The following is a 15,341-nucleotide window of genomic DNA, read 5'->3' as shown; positions in this document are numbered from 1 at the left end:
GCAGACGTGTGGGGCTGTTGTGCTGATTCTGAATATGCTCCAAGAGCCTGACCTCTTTGTCAAGGCCCTTCCTAGTTTGAGTTTTCTCCCCTTCTCCTGCCTCTCCCCTTCCTGTTTCCCCCATCCCCTTCTCCATCATGGAGGGCATCTCTCTGGGCACCCCTCCCCCAGCACGGCCCTGGCTAGGGCTGGCGTAAAGCCCCCTTGGGCCAAGGGTATACTGGGGCCTGTTGGGCATCCTGCTGGGGGGCCGGACGAGGCAGGAGTGTCTCAAAGTCTCGGTTCTTTGCATTTTCAGCCCAGCGGATATCTGGGGGAGGCCCTGGCAGCGGCTCCTGTCTCTCTGGTAAATGAGCCCCTGGGCTGAGGCCTCGGCGTCCCTGGCACGTGCGTGGGTGCTGGGTATCCTTGCGTGGTCGCCCCAGTGGCCTGGCGGGAAGTGTCCTGTCTGCCAAACGGAAGTGGATCTGCTCTGCACCTCCCCCTGCCCTGTATGGGGGGGGGGGGGCGGAATGTGTGTGGTTGCGCCGAGAGCTCCCCCACTTCCCCCACCCCACCCCTGCCTAGGGGATCCGAGCATGGGCGTCAATGCTGCATGGTTCGTTCTCGTGACACATGCACATACAAGTGTGTGTGTGTATCCTAGGTGCAGCCTGGTAAGCTGGGCTGTGGCTGGGCCCGAGCTTCTCTCTGCCTCTGGCTCTGCTTCAGCTGCCTTGGTTTCCCCTCCGGCCTTCTAGGCATCTCTGGGAGGAGATGGACAGCCCCTGCCCTCCGGTGTTTGTGCCTGGATGGTAGGGTTCCCACCTTCCCTCAGTCCCTGAAGTCTCCAGGCCCAAGGCCTTTTTGGAGGCAAAAGTGCAGAAAGACCCAAGCCGGCAGGGCCCTTTCTGTGTCAGAGAGGGACAGGGGGCCCCAGACTCCAGGGAGAACAGTCAGCCCTGAACACTGGGCCAGGTGTTTGGATGGGTAGGGAAGAGCAGTGATTCCAGCCAGTGGCAGTCTTCTGGAAGGAAATTGCTTTTGCCTGGCAATTTTTGCCCAAAGAAGACAGAAGGGCCCAAGGGCCAGATGGTGGGGTTTGGAGGGGACCGGCTGCCTCCAGAGCTGGCAAGCGGCCCCATGGCACCAGGATAGGCAGGGAGCAGGCTCCCAGGAGCCCCAGTGGCATGGAGCAGAGGGAGCAAGGGCTGGCCGGAGGCCTCGTGCCAGCCCCAGGTGCTGGAAGGGAGCCCCTTCCGGCCAAGCTGTGGGCCAGGGCTCTGGAAAGTGCTTATGCTTGGCTCCAGTGGTGAAGGGATGAGATGGTGGGGGAGAATGTGGGGGGCTCATCTCAAATCAAGACCAGCCAGGGCTCAATAAGGAGCCTCCGGGGAGCCAGCACTTGGCCAGGTGGGCCCCTTGACGTCCTCGGCTGGAAGCCCTGGGGGCTGTCTTTTGGCAGGCCCCTCCAGGGATGACGTAGGTGGGAAGAGGAGGCCAGCCAGGCCCAGAGAGAGAAGGCGGAGGCCTGTCTGCACCTGGCAAGGCTGGGGGGCGCTTGGGCCGTCTGCACCCCTGGCACCCCAGCCGGCACCGGGCCCCGAGCTTGTGCTGCTCTGCCTGGCCCGTGCATGCCAGCCGCACTGCACGCCTGCCGCCCGGCATCCAGGATTCCCAGCTCTCCCCTACCCCGGCAGTGCTCAAAGGCTGGGGGCCCTGGCTGCAGGAGGAAGCCTGTCCAGGCTGCAGAGTGGTGACAAAGGGTGTTTCAAGAGTGGGGGGCCCTGAGGTCAGATCCTGGGGGCAGACCTGGGTTGGATCTCAGATCACAGCTGATAACTGTTTGGGTTTCTCTCTCTTTTCTGGTCTCCTCCCCTCCCCCTCCTCGCCCAGACACCCTTCCAGTCCTCAGGCCTGGACACCAGCCGAACCACCCGGCACCACGGGCTGGTGGACAGAGTATACCGAGAGCGTGGCCGGCTTGGCTCCCCACATCGCCGGCCCTTGTCAGTGGACAAACATGGACGGCAGATATCTTTTACCCAGAGGATGGGGGTGGGACTGTTGGTGACTATAGGACCTGGAGTCTCACTGACTGAGCCTCCAGCCTTGGAGCTGGAATAAGGGCTGCTCCAGCCCCCCAGGATTCCCAGGCAGCACCAGGAGAGGGCGCAGTTGAGGGCCACTCTGGAGGAGGCAGGGTGGCTAGCTGGAGGCCTTTGACTAGGACAGGGGCACACAGGAAGCAAGATTGTTGGAGCGCGCAGCGTGCCGTGAGGGTTGGGGAGGGTCAGGTCAGACCACACTGTGTCCGCAGCCTGGCTGGGCAGTGGAACCCAGAAAGGCTGTGAGCAGCGTGTTCACATGTCGGGGCTATGTGGAGGGTAGCCAAGCCCAGGCAGCAGGGCTGGGGTGGGGGTCTGAGCCAGACCCAGACAGATCCAAGGGAGGCTCCATCTGAAGATGAAGAACTCTCCTCTGCACCTTGGCCAGGCAGAGATTGTCGGGACTTTCTCCCCCACCCCCAAGTCCCAAGACTTGGCTGCTCCTTGGTACTTGGCCAGCCAGGCTCCTCCATCAAGAAGAGTCTAAGTGGCTGCTCTCTGGAACCCCCTGCCACTCTCAGCATTCTAGAACAGAGAAGCCTGTTACTTCCCAGTTCTCAATTTACGTGGCTGGGGCAGCCCAACCAGCTGGGCCCCAGACAGAGCCCTCGGGCCTGGGGAGCTGCCCTGTCAGCCTAGAATTAAAAGTCAAGACCCAGGTCAGCTGAACTAGACTCCCCACTGCCCCCCATGGGCCCCAATTTCACAGGCGAGGCCCCTCTTGGAAGGGGTGCAGCCCGCACGTGTGCTTGCAGGGGGTGAGTGCTGAGTGCTAGGTGGACAGGGCCGAACCCCGGGGGCTGCTTGCAGCCAGGCAGGAAAGGCCCCCGCCCTGCGGCCCCAGCTGTTTGCAGGCTCCCAGCAGCCTGGCCACGAGGTTCCTGGGGCTCGAGGTGGGGCCTGAGCCAACAGTGCTGTCCCCTTAACTCACACTCAAGCGGACAGCTGCCCATACGGCACCGTGTACCTCTCGCCGCCCGCGGACACCAGCTGGAGAAGGTCAGTGACCCAGAACCGGCCCTCAGCCCTCTTGGAAAGAAAAACAAACTTACATCATGCTTGTGCTTGGAAAACCAATATACAGTCACTTTAAAATGACAGAACTAAGAAGTATCCAGAAGTTTCTAGAAATCAACTCTATCCCTCTAACACCAAGGTCATAGCTTTGGAGTCTTCCAGGGATTTTTTTTTTTTTCTTCCATGATTTTTTTTTCTTTTATAGACAGAGTTGGGATTAGGTTGGATATTCAGTATCGTAACTTGTCTTTTTTCATGTATTATTATATTATGAGTAGTTTCCCACATTTCTGAACAGTCATTGAAAATGTGATTATAAAAGTATTATACATTTATTACCAGAAGATTAAGAATACATATAAGTTTACCTAGAAGGGGGGAAAAATTGATAATACCATTTTCTACAAAGATCTAGAATAACAACATAGTTAATACCTATAGTAAATAGCAGGATGGTTGCACACCATCCTGCTATTTACTTACACCAGAAGTGTATACTTAAAAATGGTTAAAATGATCATTTTTATGTTACATATATTTTACCACATGTGAAAAAAATATAGGTGATTTCACCAAAGATCAAAAGTAAGTTGTTTATAAAATGCATATATGTATATATATATATGTATACATATATGAACTATCATATGTAATGTATAATTTAATAATTAATTAAATTCCTACCATACACGTATTATATATCAGGCCCTATTTCAGCCATCATATTCATTAACTGATATAAAATGCACAGAGCTTTGTGGAGTAGGTACTTTTATTCTCCACATTTTAGATAGAAGGAAAGTGAACACAGACGGGTCAGAATACTTGTTCAGGGACACACAGCTGGTGGGGGTCTAGGATCCGGATCAGCTTCTCACTGCCTGTCTGGCCCCAGGGTCAGAGAGTCAGCTGGCCCAACCCTTTGTAACCTGCTCTTCTCGAACTTTCTTCCATGTCACTTTCAGTGGCTGGGATGTCCCTTTTGGATTCATACTGCTCTTATTTCATGCCCAAATTGCCAGTCACGTGGCTGGACTTGCCCTTTGTTCATCTGCCCAGCTCCCCTGGGGTGCCCACAGTTCCCTGGGGACCTGAGGAGCTCTTCTGGGGATCTTCTCTCCAGGCACCTGCAGCTGGGAGTACATTGAATTACTCTATTCCTGATGCAGAAGGCAGAACTCTTGGCAGCCCTCCTGCCACACCCCTTCCCAGGGACTGCATTCTTTCTGGGTAGTACTCTGAGCCTCATATCACTGCCTCCCCTTCTCATTACACCTGGTTTGCAACTGAGCATCCTGGGGCAGGGGGCAAGGTTGCCCACTGGTGTTTGTCACCAAAAGGGGACCCAGGGCTGGGACTTGTACTCCCAAGGCTGGGCCACCTTGGGACCATGGGGTCCCCTCTCCAGAGAGTTTCAGCAAGAAGGCACCATCCTTTCTCCCAAAGCAGAGAAGCCCACAGACCGTATGGGAGTGGGGAAGGTCTGGTTAGTAATGGAGAGACATCTCTTCTGCAGTTTTTTGTGTTTACCTGGCTTTTTAGATGAAAATCATGGTCACTCCTGTGGCCCTTTTGAGAACACTGTCCTTAGCGTTTTATGCAAAACAGCTCACACATATAACCCACTATTCCCACCCTGTCCTGTTCAGCATGTCATGGATAGAGTGGGGCCAGGACAATTCCATTGTCCACTTTGGAGCCAAGGCTCACTGTCTCTCTTCTCTCCTCAGGACCAATTCTGACTCTGCCCTGCACCAGAGCACAATGACACCCACCCAGCCAGAGCCCTTTACAGGCGGGTCCCAGGACGCACACCAGAAAAGAGGTATTGGCAGGGCACATGGGTATTTTTCCTCGGTTCAAGCGAGTCCAGTGGGTGGTCCCTGTGCTCCCAGAGGTCACAAGCTCATAAGTGGACAGATCTGCAAAGGCAGGGTCAGTGGGTGCTACTGTGGGACAAGGGGAGTGGCTTGAAAATTTTCAGAGATGATGCTGCCTGAGTTGGGTTTTGAAGAGCGCATAGGAGTTTTCTAGGCAGAGAAAACAGCTCCTGCAAACACATGTTGGCTTCCATTCATGAATTCAGGGCATGGTCACATAGTATGTGGGCCTTCCTGGCTCTTTCATTGTAGGGGGCAGCAAGCCCAAGCAAAAAGGAGGCATTTATCAACTCATGACCAAGCAGTCCAGAGCCAGATGTTTAGGTGCAACTCAATCTAGGACTTCCCACTGGACCATTTTCTGGCTCTGCAGCTCATAACCCTCCTTGTTCACAGACCCTGGGCCCCTTCTGCCTACTGTGGGGGGAAATGGGGCTGGTTCTTTCCCACCTCTTGCTTAGTCTCCTCTCTAAGTGAGCTCTGCACATGCAGAGTGGTAGGGCTGTCCACATGCCATCTTCCAGGGATCACTGCTCATCGGACGGGAAGGTGAGATTATAGAAGGAACTGTCTCTATAATAAAAGTGCTGATTCCAAATGCCCCAGGAGTGAAGAGGACAGGGCACCTGGTGCTTTCCTCTTCCCTCCTCTTTCCAAAACTGGGAGCAGATCTGAGGATACTGTCTCCTTGGTGGGTTCCCCAAGAAAATGGGACTTTCAAGATAGGCTTTCCAGGGCAAGTGTCATTGTCCCTTGGGACTCTGTGACCATGGAGGGGAGCTGCAACCCAGGGGCCCTTGGCCGCTCAGAGTCCAGTTGTCCTTGAGGTGGAGAGAGGGGAGACATGTCACTGCCCTTGTTTCTTTAGGAGGGACCCAAGCAGTGACAGGGTGGGGAGTTAGCCTGGCTTCCCTCCCACCTGCTACAGTTGGTCTCTCTAGGTTTTAAGGAGTTGAGCAGCCCCAGTGGCGCAGCGGTTTAGCGCCACCTACGGCCCTGGGCGTGATCCTGGAGACCCGGGATCGAGTCCCATGTCGGGCTCCCTGCATGGAGCCTGCTTCTCCCTCTGCCTGTGTCTCTGCCTCTCTCTCTGTGTGTGTCTCTATGAGTAAATTAAAAAAAAAAAAAAAAAAAAAGAGTTGACCCATCTGCCTGTGGTCAGTATGGCTCTATTGCAAGTAAAAGACTAAACCTCCAAGAGGCAGAAAGAAACTGGGTCTCATAAAGAAAATGTTTAATCCCACCTTAACCAAAAGGTCCAAAGAAAGGGGCCTTCAGGCACACCTGGTTCCAGGGCCTTAAAGGATGCCTGTCTAGTTCCTCAGACCTTCCCTCCCCTCCTCTCCTCCTGTGGGGCTGGCTGGCATTGCAACTAATTTGCTACAATGAATAGATCAACCAGCCCCACACTGACATTGAACATCATGGGCTAGGAGGCAGGTGACTCCAAGGTGGTGGGTGGGGCAAGGAGGGAAGGAGGATTTCTTTGCTGTTCTCTGCAACTTGAAGGCCTCCAAGGCCTGGGTTGGTCCCATGGGCGGCAGAATTGATACATGTCCTCAGCTCCAGGGCTCCTATTTTCATTTCTTTTTTTTTTAAGATTTTATTTATTTATTCATGATAGACACAGAGAAAGACTGAGACACAGGCAGAGGGAGAAACAGACCCCAATGTGGGACTCCATCCCAGGACCCCAGGACCACGCCCTGGGCCAAAGGCAGGCGCTAAACCACTGAGCCACCCAGGGATCCCCATATTTTTTTTTAAAGATTTATTTATTTATTTATGATAGACAGAGAGAGAGGCAGAGACACAGGAGGAGGGAGAAGCAGGCTCCATGCCGAGAGCCCGACGCAGGACTCAATACCGGGACTCCAGGATCACGCCCTGGGCCAAAGGCAGGCGCCAAACCGCTGAGCCACCTAGGGATCCCCGGGATCCCCATATTTTCGTTTCTTTTTAAGTCACAGGGTCTCTGACTTATTTATTTTTTTAAGATTTATTTATTTCACAGAGTATGCATGCACTTAAGCAGGGGCAGGGACAGAGGGGGACAGGGAGAGAGAGAATCCCAAGCAGACTTCCCACTGAATGCAGAGCCCAACTTGGGGCTCAATCCCATAACCCTGAGATTATGACTTGAACTGAAACCAAGAGTCAGACACTCAACTGACAGAGCCACTGACTTATTTTAAGTGTTTTTGTTTTGCTTTGAATCAAATTCTTTCTTGTGCTTTAGTGCAATCCCCAGAAGTTACTGTTGGGGCAGTTACATTTGTGTCAGGATTGTGACTGTATATGTCAAAGGAGCTCTTCGCTTGGTGCGACATAGCTTCAAAGTAAAAAGGTTCTGATTATCCTTCTCTCCCCCACCCCACCCCACCCTAGTCTTACTATTAACAGTTCCAGGAATGGAGGAAACCACATCAGAGACAGATAAGAATCTTTCTAAGCAAGCATGGGACACCAAGAAGGTAAGAGTCTAAGGGCTTTCAAAAACAATTTTCCTTCTTGATCTTTTTTTTCAAGCATAGCCTGGCCGAAAGTGACAAAATAGCACATCAGGGGAGTTTTGCCTTCCCTGAAGTGTGAACCTCACTCAGATGACCAGTTGTATCGGCCTATTTAACATGGATGATAGGCTTGTTACACTGGCAGAAACCATGAAAAGTTAAAATACTTGTTTTCTTTGGCAGCACATATACTAAAATTGGAATGATATAGAACTTAGCATGGCCACTGCACAAGAATGACACACAAATTCATGAAATGCTCCATATTTTTATGTGTGGTATTGGCTGTTAACTAGACTTACTATGGAGATCATTTCACAATATATGCAAATACTGAATCATAATAACCGAAGACTAATACAATATTATAGGTCAGTTATAGCTTAAAAAAAAAGTTGAAGCTCTGGAGATTTAAGTGGTTTGTCCAAGGCTGTAAAGATACTCAGGGTTTAGAACCTATACCTCCTAATTCGTAACCTTTGATCTGCTAACCCATAGTATTGGGTAATTGTCAGTGTTTATACATGTTGACAGTCATCCTTAAAGTTACATTCATCTGGGATGCCTGAGTGGCTCAGCGGTTGAGCATCTGTCTTTGGCTCCGGGTTTGATCCCGGGGTTCCAGGATCGAGTCCCGCATCGGGCTCCCTGTGAGGAGCCTGCTTTTCCCTCTGCGTATGTCTCTGCCTCTTTCTGTCTCTCATGAATAAATAAATAAAATCTTAAAAAAAAAAACTTATATTCATCTGCCCAATAACTACAACTTTTATTAAACTACAAAGTCTACTTGGAATTTCCAATTGAATTGGAATTTCTGTATTATTTCCAGGTCCAGAAACAAATTTCTCACGTTCTAGAATACAGATTTCAAAGAATTTGAATAGTACAGAATGCACTTAGCACTAAAGTTATTTTAAATTAAAAAAAAAATACCTACAACCTGTTGCTGGTCAAGTTGTGGTGAATGGGGCAACAACATGAATTGTTCATACCCCTCCAGGAAATCGTCAGGAGGTGACAAATGAGCACACACTGATGTGTTCCTCAAACGTGTGTGTTCAGAGCTTTTAAAATCAACTGGAAACAACCTGAATGTTCAACAGTGGGGGAGTCATAAGGAAATTATCCTCAGTCCCTCATACGGAAAGCTCCACATATGTGGAGTTGGGATTTTTTTGTTTAAGATTTTATTTATTTATTCATTAGAGACAGAGAGAGAGAGAGAGGCAGAGACACAGGCAGAGGGAGAAGCAGGCTCCAATGCAAGGAGCCTGACATGGGACTCAATCCTGGGACTCCAGGATCATGCCCTGGGCCGAAGGCAGACGCCAAACCTCTGAGCCACCCAGGGATCCCTTTTTTTAAAGATTTTTATTTATTTATTCATGAGAGATACAGAGAGAGAGAGAGAGAGAGGCAGAGACATAGGCAGAAGGAGAAGCAGGCTCCATGCAGACAGCCCAATGTGGGACTTGATCCCAGAACTCTGGGATCATGCCCTGAGCCGAAGGCAGATGCTCAACCGCTGAGCCACCCAGGCATCCCATGGAGTTGGGATTTTTTGTTTGTTTGTTTTAATGTAGGCCCCATGTCCCAATTCAGGGCTTGAACTCTTGACCCTGAGATCAAGACTTGAACTGAGATCAAGAGTCAGATGTTTAACTGACTGAGGCACCCAGGCACCCCTAGAGTTGGGATTTTTGAAGGAATTTTAAAGGCATGAGTGACACTCCTCCCATCCAAACACTAACCAGGCCTGACCCTGCTTAGCTTCCGAGATCAGATGAGATCGGGTGTGTTCAGGGTGGTATGGCTGTAGAGGTCATGAGTGACACTCCTGATAATACAATGTATGGAAAGAACAGGATAAAGCTATTTAGAAAGGCATACAAAATTTAGAATGGACATTTTATTGCACTTTTCTTTATTGTGCTGTGGTTTTTACAAGTTGAAGGTTTGTGACAATCCTGTGTTGAGCATGAGTATCAGTGTGATTTTTCCAACAGCAATTTTCTCACATTGTGTCTCTGTCACATTCTGGTGATGCTCACAGTTGTTACATTTTTTTCATTATTATTATTTTTGTCTTGTGATGTTTGATCAGTGATTACAACTCACCAAAAGCTCAGATGATGATCAGCATATTTAGGAATAAAGTAATTAAGGTACATAAGGTTTTTTTTTTTTGTTTGTTTGTTTTTTAGACATACTGTTCTTGTATACTTCAATTGAGGGATAGGGTAAACATAACTTTTATATGCACCAGGAAATCAAAAATTCATTTGACTTTACTGGGACATTTGCCTTATTGGGGTGGTCTGGAACTGAACCCACAGTATCTTCAAGGTATGCCTGTCTATACCCAGATGCCTAGGGAGACCTGCAAGGGGGGGCGTGTTGTCTTGCGTGGCAGGTGTGGGTGCCACCAACAGCCCTAATCCCTGTCTGCATGTTCCAGTTTTACACAGGGAATACAGATGATTTTCATATTCGGGGGAAAAACTCACTCAAAAAGAATTCTAACAACCCCAACAAAACTGAAAAGCAATTGAAATATGTAGTTGCAGAGGGATGGATAAGGACAGACATCAGGGTCCTTATGAGTAGCTGTATGTGCTGCTGAGCCATATAGTGAAGATGGTGAGTGTTGGTGCAAACACACTTGACATCCTGGGAGTGAGAAAAAGTTGGCAGGACCCAGCATTGTGGCTCAACTTCTAACTAGTATGTGAAATGATGTGTCTGCAAGATGTCAGTAAAGGAATTCCATTGGATTTGTTGGGAGTGGGGTGAGGCTGGGGTTGGGGGGCAATGATGGGTGAATTTTTAATACTGTTTAGAAATCTACTGTTATCTCCATAATGTTCATGGAATGCTTTTGAAAAGATTCTTTAGAAAGCATTGTCATCAAGCTTTGCAAAAATCCGGTAATGAAGTGAGTGTTTACTCACAGAATTAAGGAGTCCGTGGCCAAGTAGAAACCCGTTCCTCTGGCATTCTCTGCAGAGGCTTAACACTGCTGGTCACACACCACCCCTCAGCTTCCTCAGTCACTGCCAGCACACCACCTTTCACCACCGCGCGCACGCTAGGCATGCACAGAGAGGCCGCCAGCCCAGCCCTCTGCCGTGCATCTACCTTCTTATGTCTGGTAATCCTTAAAGAACACATCAGCCTGAGGGCCTGCAAGGCGAATGGGGAATTACGGAATGTGACACAGCTGGAGCCCTCCATCAGCACGTAGGCCCTGTCCAGTCATGTCTGCCACCATCTGAAGAGTACCCTCCTTTGTCCTTGAATGAGCATTTAGGGGGTCTACCTAAAGCCTGCAGTTCTCCGGTGGCATCATGGCCCCAGCTCGAGAGGAGGAAACGAGGGCCTTGCTGCCGGCAGGGTTTCCCTGGGACCCTTTCCATAGTCCACAGGGCAGCCAGAGCCTTCACCCTCAGGTGGTGAGGGCATGGGAGCACATACAGCACCATGGGTCCCTGTGGGAGCCATAGCTGAGGGACCACTGGTAGGTGGATCAGCTAGGGGCATGGACAGCGCCCTCTGTATCTTTATGCTGCCCCACATGAGGTACTTGTCTACTATACACAAATCGATGCTGAGCAGAGGCAGCTCTGTTCCCAGGAGCCCTACTGGCTCTGATCCAGAAATGGAATGGATTGGCCTCAGGGTGCCAGGGTTTCCAGTGGCCCCATTGCTGAGCTGGTGTCTAACAGCTGTGGCATGCCCCTGGGGTTTTCAGGTGTGAAGAGTGGACAAGCCATGTTCTTCCCAAATGCCTGCTCTGACAAGGGACTATGTCACCCCTCTGCTGTGTCCACCTTAGGGGCAGGCAGAGCTAGGCTGGGATGTGCCTGCCTGCCTGCCACCAAGGTCAGGAGCTGGAGGTGGGAGCTGTAGAGGCTCCTCTTCATAGAAGACTTGGTTTTGCCCCTAGGCATGTCTGGGACAGGTCCCTTTGCCTTCAGGGCCACCTGGTTCTGGTTTGTGAGACATTCTGGGACCTGATAAACTCTCTTTTTGTTGAGCATCTTCAGCCCTTCTGGTAGAGTCAGCTGCGCCCTGAGGAGCTACAGTGCACCAAGAGGTCTGCTCAGCCTCTGCTGTCTTCTCTTTCAGACGGGGTCCAGGCCCAAGTCCTGTGAGGTCCCTGGGATCAAGTAAGTCTCAGCAGGGCCCACCCTGCATGCCCAGGGCTCTTGGGGCTGTTCAGATGACCCCAGGACTTCCCGTCCGCTCAGGAGGCTGCAAGTCCTGAAAAGAGGGCTGCCCTACCACTGGCAGCTATCCAACAAGCCTCGTCCGGGGCCGAGGGGTGTTGGGGGGTGCAGGGGAAAGGGGCCCACCTACCCCTCCCTGCTTGCGGTAACTGAGACACCCACACACACACATTCAGCCCCAGCTCGAGAGCTCATCAGATACACCCTGTCCCCTGGGCAGCAGGAGGACCCTCACCCCAGCCCCCTATCTTGCATAGAGGTTGCTTCCTAATGTCCCCTTGGAGGTGCAGGTTGACAGTCATTTCTGATCATGGCAGCACCTAATCTCGGGGTACCATTTTATGTCCCCTAGTGTTTTGGCACACTCTCCCCCCACCCCCGCCATAGTTTCTAGGGGAGAATGGGCCGGGGCGAGAGCTCACCTCCCCCCTCTGTCTGGCCTTCCCCCCAGCATCTTTCCATCCGCTGACCAGGAAAACACTACAGCCCTGATCCCCGCCACCCACAACACAGGGGGCTCCCTGCCCGACCTGACCAACATACACTTCCCCTCCCCCCTCCCGACCCCACTGGACCCTGAGGAGCCCACCTTCCCTGCGCTCAGCAGCTCCAGCAGCACCGGCAACCTTGCAGCCAACCTGACTCATCTGGGCATCGGTGGCGCCAGCCAGGGTAAGGCCAGGCCAGACGGTGGGAGAACTTCCTTCCCTGGCAGAGCTCAACATCTAGTGAAGATGACAGATGGGTTTGAATGGTGATTTAGCAGGGTGACATCTAGAGTACTGGGCATGGAATGGGAGGCAGAACCTACCACAGGGGCTTGGCATTTCAGGTAGAAGGCACAGCCTTGGCAAAGGCCTAGGGGGTGGGAAAACTCATGAGGTCCCCAGGAATCAGACAGTGGTTCTGAGGGTATATTGGGGGCTTCAGAGAGTCGGGGTGAGTCCAGAACATTCTAGGAGGGGAGCCCCCAAGGGTTTGACCAGCATTCCCCCTGCCTCCCCTTGTCTTCAGCTCTTCCCAGAGGGACAGAACCAGTCCTGACCTGCTCCCTCCACACACCCTCCCACCCAGTGGTTAATGATGTCCATCTGCTTGGGACACACCAGCCATGTCCATGGGAATATCCCACGGGCCCCTCACCGTCCTAATGTCTCCCAGGATGTGCTGCCTGCCCACCCACATCTGTGTGAAGCAAAAAATTAGAAGGTTGGCTCTGGGGATGCCGGTGGGAGGGCCTCCTTGTGCTGCCCCAACCCTGCTCCCCTGGGGACGAGCAGTACTGTTTTCCAGTGGCTTGATTCCTGTGTTCTCTTGCCTGCCCTGACCTGTTGATGCATCCTGTCAGCCCCAGAATTAGGACCCGACCCAACTTGGACCCACTCCACTTTGCATGGCCTCCACCTGCCTGCCCCCTACCCGACCCTCCAACTCCCAGCCTTTTCTTACCTGGAGTGGCTATCGCCTCATGGATGTTGTCTGCTTGGGACCTTGCAGTGGTCCTCAGCTCCCTCCTGTTGAAAACCTGAGACCCCTGGGGCTTGGGAGGCCCACTTTATCCTCCAACTTGGTCTCCCGTCCCCACCCCTACCCCTGCGCCCCCCCCCCCCCCAATCTCCTCTGCAGCCAGTGAGCTCATCTCAGGACCTTGGCACATGCTGCTCCTCTCTTACAGTCCTTCTCTTCCTCCAGGTGGCTGCAGGACCCCCCGCCCACTCCATGCCCACTTATACCTCTTTTTCTCCATGAGCCGTCTTGGCTCCCTGCCTACACACCCTCACCCCCAGTCTCACCCCGCATTGCTTTGCTGCATTCACTCTGCTGCTCTTGAGTCACTGCTTTGCTCTCATCTGTTCCCGGGCCAGGCCTACCTCTCCTGTGTCCCCTCTATGACCCCTATATCCCCCCTGCCATGTTTCTTGCACCCATGTTGATGTAGAATGTGCGGATTTGCATCCAGGAAGGAGATAGGGCAGCCCCGACAGCCTTGTGGTGGGACAGGCAGGATGGGCTGTGGGGGGCTCCTCTGTGAGTCCACACATGTCAGGACTTGGCAGCCAGTGAGAGCACCACATTGCTGTGCCCTCCATCCTGCCTGGGAGCCAATGCTCACTCTGTCCATCTGCCTGTCACACCTCTGCCCCAAGTTTGGTGGGCAGCACCATGCAGGATTTTCTGAGGGAGAATCACATGCTCAGATTCCCATTGGCCACAGCCCATGTGGCTGCCTGAGGAGAATGGACCATCAGGAGGGGCAGCGGCGCCAGGGCAGGGCCCCATCGAATGCTCTAGAGAGACTTGCCAGTAAGGTTGGCTGGCCTGAGAGTTGGGTTAATGTGGGGAGCAGAGGAACTTGAGGAGCTTGGAGTCATTCCTGGCTTTGGTGCTGACAGGGCCAGAGGCAAGTGAGGGTTGTTGAGGATGGTGCAAGTGTTTCTCAGTTTCCAGACAAGGAAATGGAGGCCAGAACAGTGTGGAGGGAAGCAGGACCCTAGTCTAACAGCACCAAGGCTGTTTTTGCTTTTGCACTGCTGGCCCCAGGCCCACCCAGGCTCAGCCACCAGGCAGAGGGCGCCAGCCCCCACTGTGCCCCTGACCCAGGGAAGGCCTAAAAGACCAAATGAGCAGAGGCAGGGGAGCCTGAGACCCATGACCCCCTGAGATGTGGGTGGGCAGGCAGCACATCCACACAGGCTTGTGCAAAGCAAGAAATCAGAAGGTTGGCTCTGGGGATGCCGGTGGGAGGGCCCCCTTGTGCAGACACCACTGTTTCCTGGCCCCCCATCTTTCTCCTCATGTCTCGCCGTGGCCTCCAGAGCACCACCCCCTCCTCCAGAGGGTCCTTGGCAGCCCCCCAGCGCCCACCCGGGAGCTATGCACCTCTGGCCCATGCCGAGTCTAAACAAGCACAGGAAAACACAACACATGTGAAAGCCATAGACGCAGGAGCAAGCGCAGACCCCGAGCATGGGGCCCAGACCCTGGCCTGCCTGGCTGGGAGCGTCAGCCCCGTAATGTCTGACATGTGTTCAGTTGTTTGCGAACCTGCCGCTCTAGCAGCTCGCCTGGCAGGGGCTTTGCTTTCTGGGCACATTTTAAATCTAGCTGAGCCGCTGGCCCCTGGCACACGTGGAGATCGCCTCCCCGCCCCGCCCCCTGCCCCAGCCCACCCGCCAATCGAATGTGAGCCCTGAGAAGAATGGGAGGCTTCCGCTGCCAGGGAGACAGCGGCCCCTCTCGTCCTCTTAAACATTTGCTGAGGTCGTTTTCCTGGTTGTTGGCCAGAACCTGGAGGAGGGCAGGCCCAGGTCCTCCTCCTGGCACAGCTCTGAGGCCTGCCGGCCCCGCACACAAGGCTTGCGTGCCTCAGGCTGGGCCCCTGCCACCTGGCCTGCCCTCCCCTGGCAGCTCTCCCTGCCCTCCCCAGACTTCCCTTCCAGCTGGCCTCACTCCTTTTCCCAAAGGTGATCCAGGTTGCCAAAAGGAATTCAACAGCAAGGCATCCGTCCACCCTCCTGGCCCAACTGGCCTCTCCTGGGGTGGTGGCCGCCCAGTGTGAGACCAGGAGCTCACTCTGCAGCCCAGCAGAGGATTAAAAACTCCCTTGTATTCTGG

The 15,341-nt window shown here is 52.9% G+C and overlaps 1 protein-coding gene and 1 non-coding gene across 7 annotated transcripts in view; both read left to right on the top strand.

The window, feature by feature from the left end:
- The window catches only part of CRTC1 (CREB regulated transcription coactivator 1), a 79,308-nt gene that overhangs the window by 44,735 nt on the left and 19,232 nt on the right, over window positions 1-15,341 (top strand). For 4 of the 6 annotated variants that reach the window (XM_055343538.1, XM_055343537.1, XM_055343536.1 and 1 more), the window contains exons 3-9: window positions 299-346; window positions 1,876-2,013; window positions 3,025-3,086; window positions 4,835-4,929; window positions 7,373-7,458; window positions 11,626-11,666; window positions 12,178-12,398. In XM_055343538.1, the coding sequence (XP_055199513.1) occupies window positions 299-346; window positions 1,876-2,013; window positions 3,025-3,086; window positions 4,835-4,929; window positions 7,373-7,458; window positions 11,626-11,666; window positions 12,178-12,398 (691 nt within the window). The remainder of the gene's footprint in view (window positions 1-298; window positions 347-1,875; window positions 2,014-3,024; window positions 3,087-4,834; window positions 4,930-7,372; window positions 7,459-11,625; window positions 11,667-12,177; window positions 12,399-15,341) is intronic. The other 2 variants (XM_055343539.1, XM_055343535.1) reach the window with 1 other exon arrangement.
- Window positions 7,667-7,768, top strand: LOC129522646 (U6 spliceosomal RNA). The gene has a single exon (XR_008666945.1). It is a non-coding gene; the product is annotated as a U6 spliceosomal RNA (small nuclear RNA).

This window comes from Nyctereutes procyonoides, unplaced genomic scaffold, assembly GCF_905146905.1.
Source record: "Nyctereutes procyonoides isolate TBG_1078 unplaced genomic scaffold, NYPRO_anot_genome, whole genome shotgun sequence".
NCBI classification, from domain to species: domain Eukaryota; kingdom Metazoa; phylum Chordata; class Mammalia; order Carnivora; family Canidae; genus Nyctereutes; species Nyctereutes procyonoides.
The sequence above is the reverse complement of the archived record's forward strand: the minus strand, read 5'-3'. Positions and strand labels throughout refer to the sequence as shown.